We start from the raw sequence: 21379 nt of genomic DNA, 5'->3' as shown, positions 1-21379 counted from the left end.
CCCCTCTGGTTGCCTCTTGAGGCTTAGGGGTTGGTAATGTTGTTAGCTCCGAGGGTACCTTCTTCTGAGGTCCCCCAACCCTGTCTACACTTCCGTGGAGAACTTCTTCTTTATACTCAGTGACTCCACTGGAGTACACGGCCTGCTTCCTGCTCGAGCCTTGATTGACACTGGGGAAAAGGAGGTTATAAAAGTATATGAACATTATCTTTTTTAAGGGGGAGGATATGTAATGCAAATCAACATGTATTATTGCAAGGCAGGGATATGGGGGAGGGGTACCTTCTTTTTACGTTAACCTCCAAATGTAAAAATTATCTTATTTTCAATTTGAAAAAGTCATTTCTTTAAAAAATGGAAGCTACTCTATCACACTTGCTTGAATATTTTGGGAGAATAAAAGGACACTGAAAGGATAATCTCATCTCGAATGGAATCAAGTAGCTTCTCCCTACACTGGTAAAGGATGTTCTTAGGTCAAACCATGAGACCCCTTATGTGGTGATTAAGTACTTGGCAAAGTCCCCTAACGACATCCAATGGAAACCAATCCTTAGTCTACAAAGACTACTTGCTGTTATATTTAAACAAAACAAAACAAAACAAACCCCAAACCAACTCAACAACAAGCCATGGGAGGAGGAGAACAGGAAAAAATAGCTAAATAAATATTGCCTGGGTTGCCATCTGGGTCCCATCTCGCCCAAGGAGGTCAAAGCAAGCAAAGTTCCTGGCCGAGGCGCAGCGGCCAAGTCTGGACATGCCCATCTGTGCTTCTGCTGTGGCTGCCCCTCGAAGCTCTAAGAGAAAGAAGTTCACAAAGCTGGGGTGTCTGAGGGAGCCGCGGCTCCTCTTGGCCAGGGACTACACTGTGCTGGGGTCTTCCATATGTTCTCTTCTTTTAACACGACAACAACCCCCAGAAGAGTGCAGCTCACATGTGCGGAGCTGGGGGTAGGGTGGGGGTGAGGGGGGGTGGGGGAGAGCAGGGGGTAGCGTCTCAGCAGCTTCCAGGCAAGCTCCTGGGAGTCACCCCACTCGGGTGCAGTTGGCTGGAGGACTGGAGACAACTTCCTTCTTCCTTTCCAGCAGTTTCCCGACGGTGTCACACACCAGCCACTTTGGAGCTATATAGGCTGAGAGCTCTGCCCAGGGCTTCCCTCAACTTTTCTCTGCTTGCCTTTCCCGTGGCAAGGCTCAGCCCTGGTTTTGAATTGTTTCCAGACCTGGAATGCATTGGGGTAGCTTCCATCTTCCTGAAAGAATTGAGACTGGTCCACAGGTCCGACAAGATGACGGCTGAAGGTCCCTTTCAGTTCCAAGAGCACAAACGTGGCTGAATTTTGAAGTATTCCATACATGCCTAGCGGTAAGTCTGACTAAAGCTATATTCCAGAAGGGACGTGAACATCACTTTACTGCCCGGTTGACCACGCAGCAGCCTGGCCTTGATACCAAGCTGCTATTTTGGAGGCAATTTTGAAGACCCTCAAATGCCTTATGTAGCGATTATAGCGATTGATGTGTATGTGTATGTGTATGTGTATGTGTATGTGTATGTGTATGTGTATGTGTGTGTACGTGCCTACGTGTGTGCTGGGGGTGGCTGTTCATACATCGAAGCCTCTCCAGAGAGGACTGGGGTCCCTGAGGGAACAGGAGTCTTTACTCTTCTGCAGAGATGGTCTGGGCTGTGTTATGCGTGCTTCCTCAGCCTGCCTCCCTGTGGAAGGAACCTGCACTGCTTGGCAGAGGCTCCAATGGCTCTTTGAGGACCAAGAGGTCCCCTCAGACCCTCAGCACGTTCCAAAAGACTGAGAAGCGAACAGATGTATTAAAAATTCAGTAACTGCCTAGAAGCTGGTAGAGTTCCAGTTCTTTCCTTTATTGGGTAAGCTGACTTACACATTTCATCTCAACTTTAGGGCTTTCTTCTGTTATTTTTAAGACAGGAGGCCTGAAAGAGTAATCTCGGAGGTATGTGAGGTGAGTGCAAAGCAACAGATGAATTCAAATGTGTACCCAACACGGATTCAACATCTCCCCTCTAGATGCACTGCTTACAGAGGCTGTGATGAGAAGAAAAATAAAAAATGAAAAGATTTTCATAAGTGGAATAATCAGAATGTCTTCTTTTGTGTCTGGCTACTCAACTCAGCATATTGTTCTTGACATGCACCCCCTGTTTTATGTGTGGATAGTTTGATTCCTTTTATTGTGGTGTAGTATTCTGTTGAGTGAATAAACCACGATTTTGCTTCTCCATTTACCTGTTTAGGGACATTTGGGTTGTTTGCCGTTTGGAATGATAATGAATAAAACTGCTCTGAACTACAAGCCTGTAAGTCCTTTTGTGGACATACATTTTCTTATCTCTTAGGTAAACATCTAAGTGGAATGGCGGGGTCAGACGGTAAGCATATATTTAACTTTATAAGAAACTGCCAAACTGTTTTACAAAGTGGTTGGACCATTTTACAGTCGCACCGGCGATGAATGAGCATTCCTGTTGTCAGCATGTGGGATTTCGTACACCAAATAGTACACTCTGTATGATTCCACTTCCTTGAAGTGTGGCATTATGGGAAATGGACCTACAGTGACGGGAGTCAGAGAACTGGTGTTTGTGGGGTCACCGGGGAGGGGAGCATTTACTGCGGACAGGCAGGAGGAGTGCTGGCCTCCGTTGGAGCAGTGGTTCCTCAGGTGGAGAAATCAGTCAAAACCCACTGAACTGGGTTCATTTCATTAAAATAGGTTCATTTTATTGTGTGGAAATTATACCTAAATCAACTTGGTTTAAAATGATTTCTAGAACAACAAAAGCATTCATGAATTCATAAAAATCCTTATATGTATTTTCTCAACCAGTGGATTCTCCAAGTGCTTCTCACCTTCGGGATCATCTGGACATTTCTGGAGATGATCAAGTGGTCCTGTAACTGGGAAAGGGTGGGCTACGTGATTTCTGAAGTCCTTCGTCATCCCAGGCTCCAGATCTTCTCTACTGCCTGGCAGATTATTCTGGGATCCTGTCACTAAAGTGCTTAGATCTCACTCTTCTGTGTCCTGATCCTCCCTGAAGACAATCCGCTCCCCTGATCTGGCGGGCGATGCTGTGTCATCACCATGAAATCCGTACAGTGTGACCCTGCGCTGCTTTTCTTAGCACCGCCCTCGCCGGCAGCTCTAACAGATGGGTCTATTTCTGGAGCGGAGGTTCTTACAGGAGGCACTCTCTGCTCAGAATTAGTGGGCTAGGAATTAAGTCAGCGTGGAGACTGGCAAGGGCTTCTTGGTGAGGGCTTTACGGGTTTGTTTCCTTTTCCGTCATTCACAATTTAAAGTGACTCATTGCTTTTTGGTTCTGAGAGATTGAAAATGCGGAGTGGAGCAAATGACGAATTCACTGTTTACTACAGCACAGCAATTACTGAAGCACCTTATGTTAACTCAGCACTTTTTCTTCCCTGACTCGAGATTCTGCCTAGTCCATGGGTGAAATGGTTCATGGCCAAGACACCTATCAAAATAAGTGCAAATGATGAAGGCCGGGATGTAGTGATTGTCGTTGAGTTGCGGCTGATGTTCTGAAAGGCGGAGTCCTGAGGCAGGTTTCCTTCTACTGCCCCTGCTCTCTGCCCCTGTCACTGTGGCCTCTCTCATTAACCCTAAATAAGACCAAGGTGCCAGAAGTGGCTGGGGGATGCAGTGTCTTGAACTGCACCAACACTGATACAGTCAGTGTGGGGACAGAATGGAGAATGGAGAGGAGTACCCCTCGTCTCCACAGGCATGCTTCTCAAATTTCTATTCTGTCTGTTGTCAAGTGGGTGGAAAGGAAAGCAAAATATTAGCACCCAGCAGGCATTGTCTGCATCATCCTCAGAACAACCCCATCAGTGCGGTGCTATCACGGTGCATGTTTATAAACGAGGAGACGGGGTCTTAGAGAAGTCAAGCGACTTGCTTATGGTCACCCAAGTATTGGAGCTGGGGGGCCAATTCCAGAGACTGAACTGTTTTATTCTGTTCCGGAACTGGACAAGCTCAGAATCCGTCAGAATTAGGAATCTGACATGGACAAAAAGTACATATTAATAAGTAGTTATCAGCACTCCTTCATTTTCTAGAGGTCTTCTGGGATTGATGGTTAACTCCCAAGCCTTCCACAGAATTTGTTTTCTTCCAGACTCCCAGAGCGGTTGTAGCTAGGAGCACTGCGTCACCTTGTGGTCATGACGGGAACTGCACGTTCCTTATAGCCCGAATCGCGGCTTTTCTCTGTGCAGGAAAATACGGTCCGTCGGTTTGAAATCCCGGAGGAAAAATTCAGCTAACACTGGGCTTGACGCAGTTGGCTGGCTGATCTCCAGGACCAGGAGAAAGAAGCCTTTCATTTCCCTTTCTTGCATTCCCACTACCTTGGCTGAAGATCATCTTAAATGCAATGGGTACTTCATTCAGGAAGTAAGCCCTGCAGCGGACAGCCTGGAGTTCCGTTCTCCGCCCTCGGATTTTTTTTCTGAACCCTCCGCACCCCAGTCCCACCCTGCCACACGATGTTGGCTGTAGCTGCATCTGATTATTTTCTTTCCGAGTTATTCTCCTCTGTGGGCAGAGGGAAATGTGGATTTCTTGAATTAATTTTCTTCAGGAGTTTCATCTTTGCTATTTCAGCTAAGCTGATCTTATCTCTGCCACATTATAAGCTACAGGACCTTGGGCAAGTCATATAACCTTAAGGAGCCTCTTCTGCAAAATGGGGCAGGAATATGCCAAGGATTTTTGTGATGATTAAATGAAAGGCTGCATTTAAAAGCATGTTGTAAACGGTAACTAAATTTGCAAATGTAGTTGTTCTCTGCAGCTATTTTTTCCTTGCTGCTAACAGAAAGAGATAATGCCCTGGGGCGCCTGGGTGGCTCAGGTCAAGATCTTAGGCTCCTGGGATGGAGCCCCACTGCAGGCTCTGCTCAGCGGGGAGTCTGCGTCTCCCTCTGCCTCTAATCCCTTGCTCCTGCTTTGTCTCTCTCATGCTGTCTTCTCTCAAATATATAAGTAAAATCTTAAAAAGAGAGAGAGAGAGTGTGTGTGCCCGAGTCTAGGCAATGCATCTCATACTCTCTTCCTCTTTACATAAGGGGAACATGGGTCACCATAAAGGTGAGAGTGAGATATTCATGTGTGGGGGAGGTGGCAGAAGAGATGAGAGAGCTTCCATAAGGAGGAGGAAAAGCAGGATCACTTCTTCCTAATCCCATGGGTTGGCGGGGGCAGGGAATGCTGCTTCCGCTTTTGTTCAGGGGTCCAAAATGTCTGTTACACTGTTGCTACATTCCAGGACCCAGGATTTTAGTGCTTGCACAGCCTCACAACCTTTCTACTTATGGTCACATTTAATCTTCATCATTATCCGGACAGAGGTTTCATAATAGCTGTTTGCCTGGCTTACAGATGAAGAAGTTGACAATCAAAGAGGGGAGATGATTTTCTTAAGCTCTCAGGGTAGCAACGTTGATTTCTGTTCAGTGCTCCTCTTACCACATTCTCTATACCAGGGAACAGGGTCTCCCAAACTTTTTACACCACGAGCCACAGTAAGAAGCATTTTGCACATTACACACGTTAAATGTATAATTTAAACAAAAGCATTGTTGTTCCTTGAGGAACAACACCTCCCCTGGTTGAGTGCAGTGCATCCTACTCTGTCTTATTCATTAAAGATGTGCTATTACTGCTCATTAAATTGACCCAGTGCCCGCTAGTGGATTGAGATCTGCAGTTTGGAAAATACTGATCTAGAAGATTCTCAAACAATCCCCACAGGAAACGTGACCATCACAATTGCCCATGGTCTCAAACAGGTTAGGAATCTGACGGGTTGAAGAGAAAAAATTAGATGAACTCAGAAAGTTTGACTAACTAGAACATATTGGCAAATGGATTGAGCAAATTAACTCCTAGAAATTTTTTGAAATAGGATTTTTAAAACTCTAAGATAACTGCATCACAGTTATTGTGTTTCTGCCCCATTCTGAGCACAGCAGTTATCACTCTGATCATTACCGCCTCTTTCCACATCAGGGTCCACCTGCCCAATTTCCAACCTTAAATGAAGCGGCTACACCTCCATTCTCTGCATTGTGCCTGATGGGTGCACAATAAACATTGGTTCTCTTAATAAATAAAAAAAATGATTAGCAACCATCCCACGTTCTCATTACTCTCACTAGTCAATGTAACTTGAAGTTAAAAAGGCAAGGACTTGATCCATGTACGAGCCATGATTTGAAACCGAGTGATTACGAGCTTCAGCCAGAGGGAAAAATCATAAAGAAAGAGGTTGAACAGGGGCACCTGGGAGGCTCAGTGGGTTAAAGCCTCTGCCTTCTGCTTGGGTCATGATCTCAGGGTCCTGGGATTGAGCCCGCATTGGGTTCTCTGCTCAGCGGGGAGCCTGCTTCCCTTCCTCTCTCTCTCTCTCTCTGCCTGCCTCTCTGCCTCCTTGTGGTCTTTGTCTGTCAAATAAATAGAATCTTTGAAAAAAAAAAAAAAGAGGTCGAACTGTTTTTTATTCATGCATTTATTCCTACTATCCAGCATCCTGCAGAATAGGTCTGTGCCCTTCAAATAAAGTCACTTTGTAATTAAGCTCCCCCCCTTTTCCTTTGGTGACTTGCCTATCCCCTAGCTTAGTTAAAGCCTATAAAATCTACAAGTCTGACCAATGCAACTTAATTGTAATGCAAGAGTGTGAATTTTGGCTCCTGGCTACATTAGAAAGGAAAGGCTGTGGCAGGTTTTCAGCAATGCACTCTACAAGCTGAGGTGTGTGTATGTGTGTGTGTGTGATGGGGGAGGTGGGTTCTGGGCCAGAGTCCTCACCACAATACCAGGACCCACTGGCTGAGATCACAAAGATGAGCTCAGAGAGAAAGTCTGTGCAGCCAGAAGCAAAAGGACAAGCCTTTGGGTCCACATGGCTGTCTTGCCTGCAGGTTCCCACTGACACAGGTGGCAGCTTCTCTCCCTGATGAGTCAAGCAAAGACTCAGATTCCCCGGGGACCCACAGGAGGCTGGAGCAACTCCAGCCCCCCTGCCTCACGGAGAGGTGTGTGAAACAGCAAGCCTTCATGCCACCGCCTCTGGGAAGGACAGGAGACTGCAGGAACGCTCTGTTCTCCGAGAAGAGAGTGTGCTTATAGAACGTCCACTGTCACACATGCCGAAGGATGCTAAGAGAGATGCAGGGAGGGACAGTTGGATCCATGCCATCTCTTTGTTTTGCTCTTTGAAATGAATTGGGGGGATAAAGAAGGTTGCACTGCAGCCCTCAGGGTTTGGCTTTGGATTTTTATTTGTGAATTACCATGAATAATGAAGCTACTAATAACCAATTAAAAGACTAAAATGTAAAATAATGGTTTCATATATATATATATGTATATATGTATATATATAAAGGAAGGGTCATGATTATATATATATGTATATATATATAATATATATATATGTATATATATATAATATATATATATGTATATATATATAATATATATATACATATACACATATACATATATATATATAGTGTTTTAAAAAATAATGTTAAAGTGTTTTCTAGATATAGTAGTATGGCTTTACTCCAGGAAGTAGAAATTCTTTTGAAAAATTGGGAGCCAAGATAATGATTTAAATGTATGTGAAGAAAATGAAAAGAAGGTGAGCTGGAGGTCCAGGCAGACTTGTGTTTGAACGAAAGCTCTGGCCCTTTCTAACCTGCATGGCAGGGGTGAGTAGAATGCAAAACCCCTTGATTGTCAACCTCCTCATATCGAAATGGGAAAATAATACTTATGCTGCAGGACTGCTGTGAGGATTGCATAAAGCTATAACCAGGGGCTCAGTGGGAAGCCTCTGCCTTCAGTTCAGGTCATGATTCCAGGGAGTGAGCCCCACATCGGGCTCCCTGCTTGGCAGAGAACCTGCTTCCCCTTCTCTCTCTCTGCCTGCCTCTCTGCCTACTTGCGATCTCTCTGTCAAATAAATAAATAAATAAATAAACAAAAATCTAAAAAAAAAAGATAAAAGGTATAATCACTTAACTTATTAAATCAATTCATTAGTTCTCCTTTCTCTCTTTTAATGAAGCAAATATGTACTTCTTAGTATCTAAATACACACATATGTTTATATGTCATCTGGCACGTATGTTTCCACTGGTTTTATAAAAATAAGGTGCAACATATTCTTCCCAACAACGCTTTGGGGCTTACTGATGCAGAATAGAGGAAAATATAATACCAATTTTATTTTATAGGTGAAAAAATGAAGTCCCAACGAGAGAGTGAGTTAATTACCAAACCAAGCCTGAAGTGCAATTTTCTACCTTCAGAATGCTGGTTAGTCGCAGAATACCTGATGTTAATTCCTATCCCCGTGCAGCAACTGACAGGGGATGGGGTCGGTGGGCGGGGAGGGGTTGTGTTCTTGAAAGAAGCATTCTCAATGACTTGGTCATTTTTGTTTTTAATCATGACCCTTCCTTTATTTTGAACCGTCACAGAACATCAGAGGGGAGCAGGGGCCGGTTCTGTCTGCCCCACCCGGCGTGGGGTGCAGGAGAGCCGCATCAGCCCCCCTAGGCTCCCACAGGCCCTCGGAAGGTGGACATTCCTGCAACCCAAACCCAAACACGGTGTGGCCCACACACCAACCTTTCTTTTCCTGGGGATGGGCTCGTCAAAGAGCAGGTTGCTGGCCTCCGCTTCGTCTATGCCGTCGTCCGGCGGCGGCTGCGGCGCGGGGCTGCGGAAGGGCTTGAAGCTGTCGGCGGACAGTGGCGGCGACGGGGTGGACGGGTTGGACTGGTCGCTGGGGGCGCTCCAGCTCCAGTAGCCGCTGCTGCTGCTGGAAGGCACGCCGCCTCCCTCCTTCCAGGATCCGCTGAGGCCCTCTGTCCGTGCACACAAACACAGGGTCAGTAGGAGCCTGGGCTGCACTGCGGGGGGTGGGGGCGTGGGTCGGGGGCAATGGGGACAGCGGGGGACTCGATGCTCTGCTCATGAAAGCGCTTGCTGCCCACTCGACAATTTGCAACGGTTGGGGATGTAAGATGTACTCTGAACCTCAAAAAAAAAAAAAAAAAAAAAAAAATCCGTGTTGCTTTACAGTTTATAAACATGTAGCTATTTTCATCACACAACAGGTTTTTCTCAGTTTTTTTGATGTGTGGTGTTTTGTTCAACACTAGTTTCTCAGGATAACAGTGGAGATTAGATGAAAATAAGAAAAAAAAAAAAAAAAAGAAGATGTTCTTGTTTACAAAGTCTGGGGAGCTCCTGCCTTTCTAAGAAAGAACTCATGGGCAGCTGTCTTCCCCACCCCCATCCCCGATTTTAACTTTTCAAAAGAAATTTCTCATAGGTCTGTGATCCTTGCATTACACTGATAGAAAAAGTCCAAGATTGAAGAGTCAAAGGGACTAATTTCCAGATAGTTACCTACAGCCATCTACCTTATACTAACAGCTGCTTATTCTAACAAATAACAGTGCCTTACAATTGGTGAGTGAGGGTTTTACATCTGGCAGAGAACCTTCACAAGATCTCGAGCATCCTCACGACATCTGTCTCTCAGAGTAAGGACAGTCATGCCTGTTTTACAGACGGAGATCGTGAGGCAGCTGGAAGTTCAGTGACTTGCTGCGTGGCTGGTGTGGAACTCGGGTGGGTGCTGGGCCCAAACCCTGGTCTACCCGTTGGTCTTCTCCTTCATGAGTGTGTTGTGAACAGCCTCTTTGGTCTCTAGCAAAACTGAGGTCAGAGGAGGATTTATTGGTAATAATTCCTGGTAAGACTGGTGTTGAATTTTACCTTTCCACCTGTGGGGAAACATTATAAAATGTTTGCTAGTGTAGAGAGATCTTTGCCCAGTTAGAATGTCTTGGGCCTGTCCTCATGCAATGAATGTCTTCAGCAAACTACTGAAGATTTGCTTTACCTTTCAAGATGCCCAATCTTAATGAGCATTTGTATAATTCTACTTTCTTTCCCCCCCCCCCCAAAGATTTTACTTATTTATTTGACAGAGAGAGGGAACACAAGCCGGGGGAGTGGGAGAGGGAGACGCAGGCTCTCCGCCGAGCAGGGAGCCTGACATGGGGCTTGATCCCAGGACCCTGGAATCATGACCCAAGCAGAAGGCAGAGGCTTAACGACTGAGTCACCCAGGCGCCCCTCTACTTTCTTTTTAAAGGATGATTTCTCCTTCATATTTATGTACATTTTGAATATATTAAAGCTATATTCTAAGTACAAACGAGAAAAAGTCTCAAATTGCCTCATTAAAAAAATGTTGCTAATGGGACGCCTGGGTGGCTCAGTCGTTAAGTGTCTTCCTTCAGTTCAGGTCATGATCCCCGGGGCCTGGGCTCTAGACCCATGTTGTTGGGCTCCCTGCTCAGTGGGGAGCCTGCTTCTCCCTCTCCCTCTGCCCCTGCTTGTGTTCCCTCTCTCACTGTATCTCTCTCTGTCAAATAAGTAAATAAAATCTTAAAAAAAAAATGTTGCTAACGTCTGTGTAATCCATAATGAAGGGAAGCGGTAGACTAGCATTCAGAGAGAAACTTCTTAACCACCTTCACATAATTAGAGTGCTAGCGTATTCCTCAGCTATGTCAGACGAAGAGTTCTCTTGGTAGACCGAAGTTTGAAGCGGAAATAGCAGAGAAGTTCCCCATCTCATTAAAGCAAAGGCTCTGACAGAATCCAGGGGTCATTTATGCAGGCTCACACCTCGCCAGCCGTAACAAAACTAAATTAGCATCTCACCCCCACAGTCTACACAGAGACCGAGGCACTGACGGACCGAGTCCCCGACTGTAAATAAGAAAGCTCCATTCAATACAACACGACTTCAAGAGGAGCCTCATGTAAGGCCTTAGGTAATATTACCTGGTGTGACAGACTCACTTGGCAGGCTTATGAGGCTTATAAATATACGGCAGAAAACACTGCAAAATAAAATAAGTTCATGGTGCTAGATGTGTCATTGGCCTAGGTATGAGGAATTGAATTTATTTTGAAAACCAGCCTTTATTACAGTGTGGTTATGTTGCTTCACGGCAATGCCAAAAGTTAACTTGCTTACTTGGGAATGGCCTTTCCCTTAGAAACACTACTTAAACAGAAGGATAATGTGATATAGAAATAAACTTTTCAGAAAAAAATCAGAACCAGTTCAGAGTGTTTTTCAGAGAACATTGTCTTCTTGACTTAAACGAATAGTTGCCAAATTGTAGACACACACTGCTGGTCTCTTACTCTCTTTGTGCACCACATCCTGACAAAACGATCCCTCTCCGACACAGAAGAGGAACACAACAGTTTTCAAAACCTCATTGACATACAATAATCCTGGACATAGTCTTTATTTCTAAAAAATTTAATAATTCCTTTATTTTCAGATACTACTTTCCCTTTTAAAAAATTTGCTTCCTGTTGCAGACTAAATGAGAGATAATAGACAATTTGGGATTATTAGTTGGGTAGTTCTTTTTGAAATCGTAACAAACACTGAATTACTTTCTTTGTAACAATGTAACAAAAGTTTTCATTGAAGAAGCGAAAAGTTTATTTTTATTTGAACTTTTAATAGAAAGGAACATTAAAGATGTTCTCAAAAAAGAACACAATGGTAAAAATGATGATTAGAGCAAAAAAAAAATACTTTTTCTCCTCTGTGATTCTTTTTTCCCTCTAATGGGTCTTGGAGATGTTTTCCATTTTGTGTTTACTGTAATCTTTCTTCAGTGGCATTGACAAGCTGAGAAAGGTAAGTCAGGATACCTGTTCACCAAGAATCCCAGAGAAGAAGGCCAGGTCATTCAATAGGAATGGTCAGACTCATTTTAAGAGCACCCTATACCCCAGCTGGATTGGAGTAAGCATGGGGGAGGACCCACTGGATAGCCAACATATATAATTTCACAACTCATGCTTATAACCAAATGGTGTATGAACTGTAGCTCAGTCCCATAATTGATTAGGCTGGCTTTAAAGAGAAGGTTTCATTCAGTGGTCTCAGTGCACTGCATTTCAGTGACCTGGCTTCTGCCCAGGGGTGGTCCATTGGGAATGCTCTTGCCAAAACCACCAGTGACCTTCTGCTTGATGAAGAATTCAGTCATGAGAAAGACTCATGACTGACATTCTGTAGCATCAGAGGTTCTCCTTGAAACATGCTTTTCCCTTGACTTGCATGAACCACACTCTCCTGGTTCTCCTCTACATTGTTGGTGACCCCTCAGGTCCCCTCTGCTCGTCCCTTATAGGATAACAGGCCCTACCAGCCCCTTAGCCACCTTCTCATCATACTCTTCCTCTACACAGTGTCCTCGAGGTGATCTCATCTCTTCACCTGGCTTTGCAATGATGCCTACCAGTCCTGTACCATCAGCCCAGGTCTCTCTCTTGGTATGGATCCAAATCTCTACCAGACAAGGACCCTTGAAAGGTTCTGCCTACTAAACATGTTCCAAACTGGACCTTCACCTTCTTCAGCAACCCCACCTCTTGCCCTAACAGTCCACCCAAAGATCTATGTCCCTGCGCTGCTCCCCATCTCCAGGAGGGGCCTCCTCCTGAAGCACACGGATAGCCTGGAAGTCACCCTTGTCACTCCCTCTCTTTCATTGTCTCTGTCCATCATCATCATGTCCTGTCGATTCTCCTCCATGTTTCTCAATTATGTCCTCTTCATCCCCACTGTGACCACTAAGGTCCAGGGCACCCATATGGTCTTGTTTTTTGTATTTGCCTGTAATCCTAATCATAACGTTCTAGTGCCTGTCACTTAATCCTGTAGACTCAGATTAATGTTCAAACTCCTAGCCAGGAACACATAGCTTCTCTTGATCGATATTGGGTCAAGCTCTCCAACTTCATCTCCTGCTGCCCTCCTGATATATCCTATTGAATTATATCTGTCGATATTATATCATGACTAAGATAGCAGATCTGGAAGCAGAAAGATACAGGATGGAGTTTCAGCTCTGCTGTTTGCAAGTTAGTTAATTCTCATATGCCTCAGTTTATTCACCTGTAAAATAGTGATAATAACATTGAATTTTTGTGAGAATTATATGAGATTAAGTAAGCTTAGAACTTGGCATATAATAAGTGCTGAATAAATGCTAGCCATTAATATGACTGATAGGGTTCTTTTCCCATAGGAATTGTACAATATGAATGATTGATTATGGACATTGTTTTCAAACCATCTAGCATGCTACCCAATAAATATACATTGAATGAATGAATGGACTGCATACTTCTATTTGATTAATATTATTATTCTATTAGGATAGTACTTTTTCGAAATATTTAATATTCAGAGTTCTTTGATCCAACTACTAGTCTAATTAAACAGAAATAATGCTAGTGAAAATAACTCCATTGGACCAACCTCCATTTACCTGGGAAAAAAGAAGTATGAGCACTAAAAAAATGTGTTCTGGAAAGGTGCTAGAACTCAGTACATGTGAGCTGAATGGACGTACGTATAAATGAGATGCTGGGAAGTCTCTGGGAAGATGAGGAAGAAGATGATAGTTGTGAGATCTCCATTTCTTCCAGTTTCCCTTGCTTTCTGCTACTGAGGGGTGGTTAAACTGTTTATCATGTGTGTGTTAGAAATGAGATCCTTCAAAGAGGGGCTCTGCTCTTGGTGTCAGGGAACCCTCCCCATAGGTCCCGTACCCCAGGCTTACCATTCGGCCGCACAGGTGGGCTCCGAACCAAAGGGCTGGTGGACAAGCTGGTTAGTACCATTGCTGCTGTCACCTTGTCCATGTCCAGTTCCTCTGAGGATTTCCTGTAAAACAGAGGGGACATTGTTACCTGTGCTCATTTCTTGTCTATTGTGGTCTATTATGGGCTATGTGCCCCACACTTACAATGTGCCCCATGCTACTACACACTTATTCCTTTAACTTAGCCCCATAAAATACAAAATTTGTCAGCTTTATCGTATAGATCAGGAATTCCGCCGAGATCCAGAGGTTATGATCCAGTCAAAATCTTATAGTACGAGGAAGGGAAGGATTCCTCATCTGATAGTCACCTAACAAATACTTACTGGGAGTGTGCTCTAAGATAGACCTTGTTCTAGGCACAGCCGATGTATGGTGAACAACAGACAAGGCTGGTGGGGAGAAACACAATTACTGGGAAACAAACAAAAGGGAACAGAATAATTCGCGATAATGACAAGTGCTGTGAAGTGCATGAACAGGTTGACGTGACAGTGATGGAAGGTGGCTGCACTTAAGGTGGTCAAGAAAGGTTTCTCTGGGAGGTGACACCTAAGGTGAAGTGTGAAGGGGGGCGGTCAGTTCTGAGGAAGTCAGGAAATGCCCTTCAAACAGAAGGGACAACTGTCAACAGGCTAGATGGTGGGATAGGGTGCTGGGTATTTGAAGAGCGTCCCACTTTGGGTGAGAAGGGGACAAGGGTGCAGAGCTGGTCACGTCGGGTCCTTTGCGCATGGGAACTGTTTCAATTTTATTCTAAGTGGAATGGGAAATCACTGGAAGGCTTTGAGCAGGCCTAGTGACCTAATATGATTACAAATAATTACCTGAGCTGCTCTATGGAGAATGGATTTCAGGGAAGGCAGACTCAAGGCAAGGAGGCCATTTAGGAGGTAATTGTTCGGAGTCTGGACTCAAGAGGAGATAGTGGCTTGCTCTGGGGAGGGGGAAAGTGGCACCTGGCTGGTGCCCTGAGGGTCGGAGATGGGCAAAGGGGAGCAATCCAGGACAGCTGTCAGGCAGTCTGGCTTGAGCACTGACTAAAGCCATTTACTGAAACGGGAGATGGTGGAGGAGAAATGCAATTAGAGGTGTTTAAACCCCAGTGCCCTGCTTTTCCTACACTTTCCTACAGGAAGGACAGGGGGCAGCCCGGTAGTCACCATGCTGTTAAAGTGAAGAGCCATTGGGCAACATTCATTGAGATGAAGAGATTACTCTGGTTCATTAATTTTTGGCCGGTTAACCCCGCGTGAAGGTTCATAAGATAATGATCATTGTGGACCGAAGTCAGCTTGTTGAAGCTTATTTAAATAAAGAGGCAAAAATGTAGGCGGTACCTTGGAATCAGATAAATTGTACCACCTCCTGAGAGACGAACAGTTTCAAATTAGAGAAGAGTTGAAGAAGTATGACAGGGGATTAATAAACCATATTGACAAATGAATGTCATGTTGACAAATGTGGCTTTCATTCGAGGCGTGCCCTGTAATTTTTAAAGCAGTGAACTCTTAGGGATGGAAACTTTATAGCATCACTTCCCAACACATTGGGAAAAGAGATTCTTAAATTGGAGAAAAAAATCAAGTTGTTCCCAAATTTGGGGGTGCTGCTCAATTAATTTCATCATGAAGTTATAAAGATTATTATAACTTGGCTCTCCAATGTCCATGATGACACCGAATTACTAAACAAAGCTTACTCTTTCGATCCAAGGTGCCAAAAGATGAGAACCTTTCAAATTTTCTTCTATAGTTATTCTCAAAGCACCTTACCCTCTTTCTCGGCAAACTGTTCTATCTAAAGACAAATCACTTTTTTTCAGAGAATGGCAATTAAATGCTTCTAGAAAGCAAGCTTGAGAGTACGCAGTGAAATTCACTTTGCAAGAGTTTTCAAGACAACCTCATTCGCTGAGAGAAAAACCCACTTGTTCATTTGGCACACAATTAAAAGATTTCACAATATCCATTATTTTTATGATCCTCATACTTGGGAGTAAAGATGATGCCAGTTTCTTACAGACACAAAGTCTCCTGAAACAGCACCAGGGAAAGAACTTAAAGTGCCTTAAGGTAATTTTGAGTGTTTCGTTGGTTCAATCTCCCTATGTAGTCATGGTCACAGGGGGAAGGAGTAATTGGAGGCCTTGAAGGGGAGAAAGGTTTGTTCTATATCCTGCTATGTGGACCCTCCGGCTCCTCTGACCGGCTGCCCTCCCCAGAGTCCAGCTGTCAGGATCACTCCATGCCAATGGGGGGCACACGTGAGCAGGCTGCTTGTCATCTCCTTCAAGACTGAATTACAGGAGAGGCTGACTTCTCTTTCTGTCAGCCTTCTCTTCCTCTTATTAACAAAAGGCTTGAGAACCAGAATAAGCAGCCATGAGCTTGGCCCAGGGGAATGGCATGGCTGTAGGGAAAAGGTCCCCTTGCCCTCTGCCCTGATTCTAAAGGGACTCGCTGTACAGGCACATCTTTCCCTCTCTTACATCTTGGTTTCGGGAACCTTTATTTTTCCTTCCTCAATCTGCTTTGTATCTTTTTGGATTTTTTTTTTTTCACATTTAAGGTGAACATTTTTTGTTTAAGAGGCCTAAATGATAATTAACTCAAAAGTAATTAACTCGTGATTTTTGTGTGCTTTTTTTTTTTTTTTTAAACATGAACATCAACAGAGAATGTGTCACTAGAGAATAACCGTGAGAGACTCTTAACTATAGGAAACGAACTGAGGGTTGTTGATGGGTGGATGGGCTAATTGGGTGATCAGTGTTAAGGAGGGCACGTGGGGGCAGTGGGTGTTATATGAAACTGATGAATTACTGAATTCTACATCTGAAACTAAAGGTTTCTATAGTAAACTAATGGTATACTATATGTTGGTTAATTGAATTTAAATTTTAAAAGAAGAGAATATGCATTTTTTTTTGTATTTCCAAAGTTTACCACTACATTTCAAAACAATTATTGAGTGTCATAAACTGGATTTCTGATAAAAAGTGAAAAAAGGAATAAACGTTTGTATAATCAGAACATTTTTGCATTTGGATTACTTTTGACTGTCCCACTGGTTCTGGAGGTCACTGACAACAATAGTAACCCCAAATCAAAAGAATACATTGTTCCTGATTCAATTAACCTGTATCTCTCTGGGAGTATTTTTATCTTGCTACATGAAATGTTACCAGATGATATGGTCTTGTGCTGAGTTGTGTTTTTGTTTTTATCTTTGTTTAATTTCTTTTGGTACAGTACTATCTAATTACAGATTAATTGGTGCTGCAAATTCAGATCCTTATAATTAAACATGAAGAGATGATATACAAAGTAGAATTTGTTACACTTTGAGAAAACTGCTGCAAAAGCCTTCTGGTAGAGTAAGAGTGGGAACCCCTCTATAGGTTAAATATTCTTTCCTAATTTTAAATTAAATTTAAATCTACTGTTGAGTACCTTATCAACCACATGTTTGGAAAAGGCCGAGGCCTTTCTCAATCTTTTTTTTTTTTTTCCCATTTAATTTTCCTCCCAGACTTAGTTGAGTATTTTGGGACTTAATAATATTTAGAACTATTTTTAAATAATAGTAATATTTTTTGTCATTCTATATGTGATTTGTCCCCCAGGTTGACCTGGCTTGGATGGATGAGTAGGATTTCAAGATGAGAGAGTCACATTTCAGGCAAATCTCTGTCTTGCAATATGCTTAGGAGTCCTTATTTGAAGGTTGTAGTAGGTGATGAGAGAGGATGGAGGTTGGGCCGGTTCCTGGGGCCTCATGTGCCAGGTTAAGTGGTTTATCATGTTCTTTTAAATAGAGAGAAGCCATTGACAATTCATGAACCTGGGAAAGGATGGATAATCAATCTATCTCTAGTTTAGAAATGGATCAAAATTGAAAATGTATGGAAGGGGAAGAAACTGAAGGTAGGCTATTTAGCTCTTCTTAGTTAGGTCTTAACTCAAACCAAAAGTGTCAGACGAAGTAACAACTATTCCTCTGTGCAAAGAGTCTTTAGTCTATGAGTACAGAACTCCCTTGATATCTGCTAAGGATGAGTCCTGGAGTTTTCTGAAAGAGGAGATAAAGGTAATGGGTAAGAGTGCAGGCTCTGGAATTAGTTAGACCATGTGGCTTCCAGTCTACTCTCTGCCATTACTAGCTGTGTGACTTTGGATGAATCACTTGACATCTCTGATTCTTGTTTATCTGTAAAAGGGGGATAAAAACAGATCTGTTGAGAAGATTACATGAGTAAACATGCAGGGCACCAGCACACAGCCTTACCCGTTGTCAGATATCCATAGATGTTGGTTAGCTATTATTAACCTTCGCATTCATGAACACACCCATAGCATACATCTCCCGTGAAAGAGGACAGTATCAGATTGCTTCACTTGGTCTTCTTAATAGGCACCAGCACTAGCAGCTGTTGCTTTCTTTTGGGGTGGTGGTGGTGGTGGTGGTATTTTTCATAAAGAACAGAACTGTTTGAAGTTCTCAGGAATTTCTCCCAGGAGGTGGCAACTGGCACATGCAGGAGCAGCTGCTGGGTCCCTCGCGAGAGCTTCACATTGATGCCTTGGCAACCAGACAGCTCATGACGTCATGGCCCGTGAGGTCTGTTCATGAATAGCCAAAGTCTGGAAGGCGGTTTGGAGTTTAGGAGTTTCTGCTTTCCATGCTCACTCTGGGAGTGCTAGCTATGCTCTAGGGGCTCTTCTAGAAACTGGAAATACAGCGAAGGCAAATCAGGCAGAGTTTTGCCTTCTTGAGCTCTCGTCCATTGAAAAACCGGTCCTTGATCAAACAGACAGCAAATAAACATGAATCTACAGAGGTGGCAGATGCCAGGAAGGAGTGGTATGGATTTGCTGAGAACCTACTAAAGTCCTGCCAGCTCAGGGGGGACCTTCCAGGGACTGGCCCCGAGCACAGGTGCTAAGTGAGCCTTGGGCTGGGCTGTGCCAAGTATGGGCAGGGCTGTCTTCCCAAGGGATGGAGAAGCTGAGCACAGCGTGTTGTGCCCTGGGAGAGGGGACAGCCCAGGGAGGGTCTTTGAAGTCCTGTACAGGTTTTAATCCTTATCTTAAAGGCCCTGGGAATCACTGGAGTGTTTCAGGCAGAGTCGGGTGGGAGAGGTCGTGGAGCTTGGGGTGATGCTATCAGATTTGTTTTCCTAAAAGCTCACCCTGGCTGCTGTGTGGAAAATGAGTTTCTTAGTTTGACAACCAGTCTTTTATCTGAGGAACTGATTGCCTGGTGACTGTGGCAGCAGGTTGTGGAATGACATCATCTGTGACAGGGGGAGGCGATCAGATGTGTGTGTGCGGGATCAGCAGACATGGCCCCGGGGCCGTGGGTTGTAGGCTGGCCTGGCCCTGGGCGCTTGACTGTGGCCTTGCTTACAAGGCAAGAAGGCTTTTTTCCTTTTTTGAGCCACTTCATGCCCGAGTGCCATCTCTTTGCAGGGTGCACACAAACCTGGTCTCCCCTGGCTAACCCACCAGCTAACAGAGAAATGTTTTACACCCTGGAGAGCCATCAAAGACATTTATCTGCAATTAAAGTACGGTAGTAACAAATGGAAATAAAAATGTATAATACATCCTTTAAATTAGCACTAATCCAGTTCCTTAGCAACTACTGAAATCTGCTGTATAGACCACGTTCAGTTACTTTAAAAACTTGTGATAATCCTCAAACAAGGAATAAAGGCTGAAAATAAAATCTCTTCTATGGGAAAGGCCACAGTAACTGACCCCCCATCTTGGAATTCTGGGAAAGCTTTTCCTGAAAGTTTGGAAAACTGGAATCAGTTAACCTTTCTTTTTCTTTCTTTCTTTTTAAGATTTTATTTATTTATTTGTCAGAGACACACAGTGAGAAAGGGAACACAAGCAGGGGGAGTAGGAGAGGGAGAAGCAGGCTTCCCGCTGAGCAGGGAGCCCGATGCGGGGCTCGATCCCAGGACCCTGGGATCCATGACCTGAGCTGAAGGCAGACACTTAACGACTGAGTCACCCAAGTGCCCCCAGAGTCAGTTAACTTCTAAATGTGATTAAACGTGAAGCTTTGTTTCCTCTGTAATGGTACCCTGGAGCAAAAGTGGTCAGTGTGAACTCCTCCAATTTCATCTTAGCTGTTGTTTCTTTTACTCTACAGGGAAGAGTAAGGAAGCTGCCTGTTGCTATGAAGTATCTGGTGGCCTTGATCAACAAGATGGGGAAATTAGTGCAAACACATCCTAGTACATAGGCCATATAGACCAGTGTTTCTGAAGCAGCCTGTGGTGAAGGATCATTTGAAAGAAATCTCTGATCTGTCATGGATTGACACTTCTGGAAAACACAAGGAAATCAGGCCCATGGAGACTGTGGCTCTGTCATACTGCAAAGCAAACCCGTGAGTTTCTCCTCAATTTCTGCACCCAGCTGGTAACAGAGTTTGCAGACTGTCACTGGCCCACGCTGACAAGCATGGAATCTCACGATTGCTTTGATGTCCAATGCATTTTTCCCAAAACGATGATATTCAGTCCTGTTTCTCTCTTTCTACCCCCTGCTGCTCTCTCTCCTTAGATCCTCCCACTGTGACTTTGCTCCTGGCCTTTATCTGCTCACTGGACTTCATATTCCATTATGAACAGCCACTCACATACCTTCCCCATTTTACTGTACCTGGGTTTTCCATTAGGATCAGTCCTCCTTCCCACCTAAGTTACTTACCCTATTACCCTCACTGTTGGCCTTTGACCTGCCTCCCCTAAAGCATCTCTCCACTTGCATGCAGAAACCCGGGTGCCTCGTGGCTCAGCTGCTCTCTCTCTCTCTTCCTGTCTGAGCATCAACCAGACCTTCTATCAGTTCCTCTCTCCTTTAAAAGTCACCAAATATTTTGGCACAGAAGTTGTAGCCATTACTGGGGTGCAGTTGGTTAAACATCTGACTCTTGATCTTAGCTCAGGTCTTGATCTCAGGGTTGTGAGTTCAAGCCCCGAGTTAGGCTCCACACTGCAAGTGGAGCCTCCTTAACAGGCAAAAAAACCGGATAGGGTTTTGTTTACTGCATCTGGAATTATAATCCTAGGGGAGGTGGTGAAAGCATCCCATACCCTAACTTTGTAGTTTCTGTTCCCTTCATCTCAACAACATTCAGCAGACTCCTGACCTTGACAGGACGGATGCCACAGTCGAATGGACTGGGGTTTAAACCCAGCAACTGCATTTATTAGAGGAGTGATTTTAGGTACATCATGTAGCTTTGCATAGCTTCCTATTCTTCGTTTATAAAATGGGAACAATAGTAACACCAGCCTCCTGGGGTTTTGGGAGAATTACATTGTATATGTAAAATATCGTACATACACTAAACATTCAATTAATAGTAATGGTTTTCATTATCTCTTACCTAAACTCTTGTTTCAGTGAACAGTTCTTCAATTAAAAACCCAAGTTTAAGAGTGCCTGGGTGGCTCAATCAGTGAAGTGTCTACCTTTGCCTGGGGTCATGATCCTGGGGTCCTGGGATTGAGCCCCACCTTGGGATCCTTGCTCAGT

At 44.0% G+C, this 21379-nt stretch overlaps 1 protein-coding gene across 1 annotated transcript in view; it reads right to left on the bottom strand.

Annotated features, from left to right (window-relative positions):
• Positions 1-21379, bottom strand: part of ZNF704 (zinc finger protein 704) — a 239813-nt gene that overhangs the window by 37458 nt on the left and 180976 nt on the right. The window contains exons 3-4 of the mRNA XM_082719437.1: positions 13776-13879; positions 8722-8960 (exon numbers count right to left, since the gene is read on the bottom strand). Coding sequence (XP_082575563.1) covers positions 8722-8960; positions 13776-13879 — 343 coding nt within the window. The remainder of the gene's footprint in view (positions 1-8721; positions 8961-13775; positions 13880-21379) is intronic.

Source organism: Mustela nivalis (assembly GCF_964662115.1).
Source record: "Mustela nivalis genome assembly, chromosome: 2".
Classification (NCBI taxonomy): Eukaryota; Metazoa; Chordata; class Mammalia; order Carnivora; family Mustelidae; genus Mustela; species Mustela nivalis.
The sequence above is the reverse complement of the archived record's forward strand: the minus strand, read 5'-3'. Positions and strand labels throughout refer to the sequence as shown.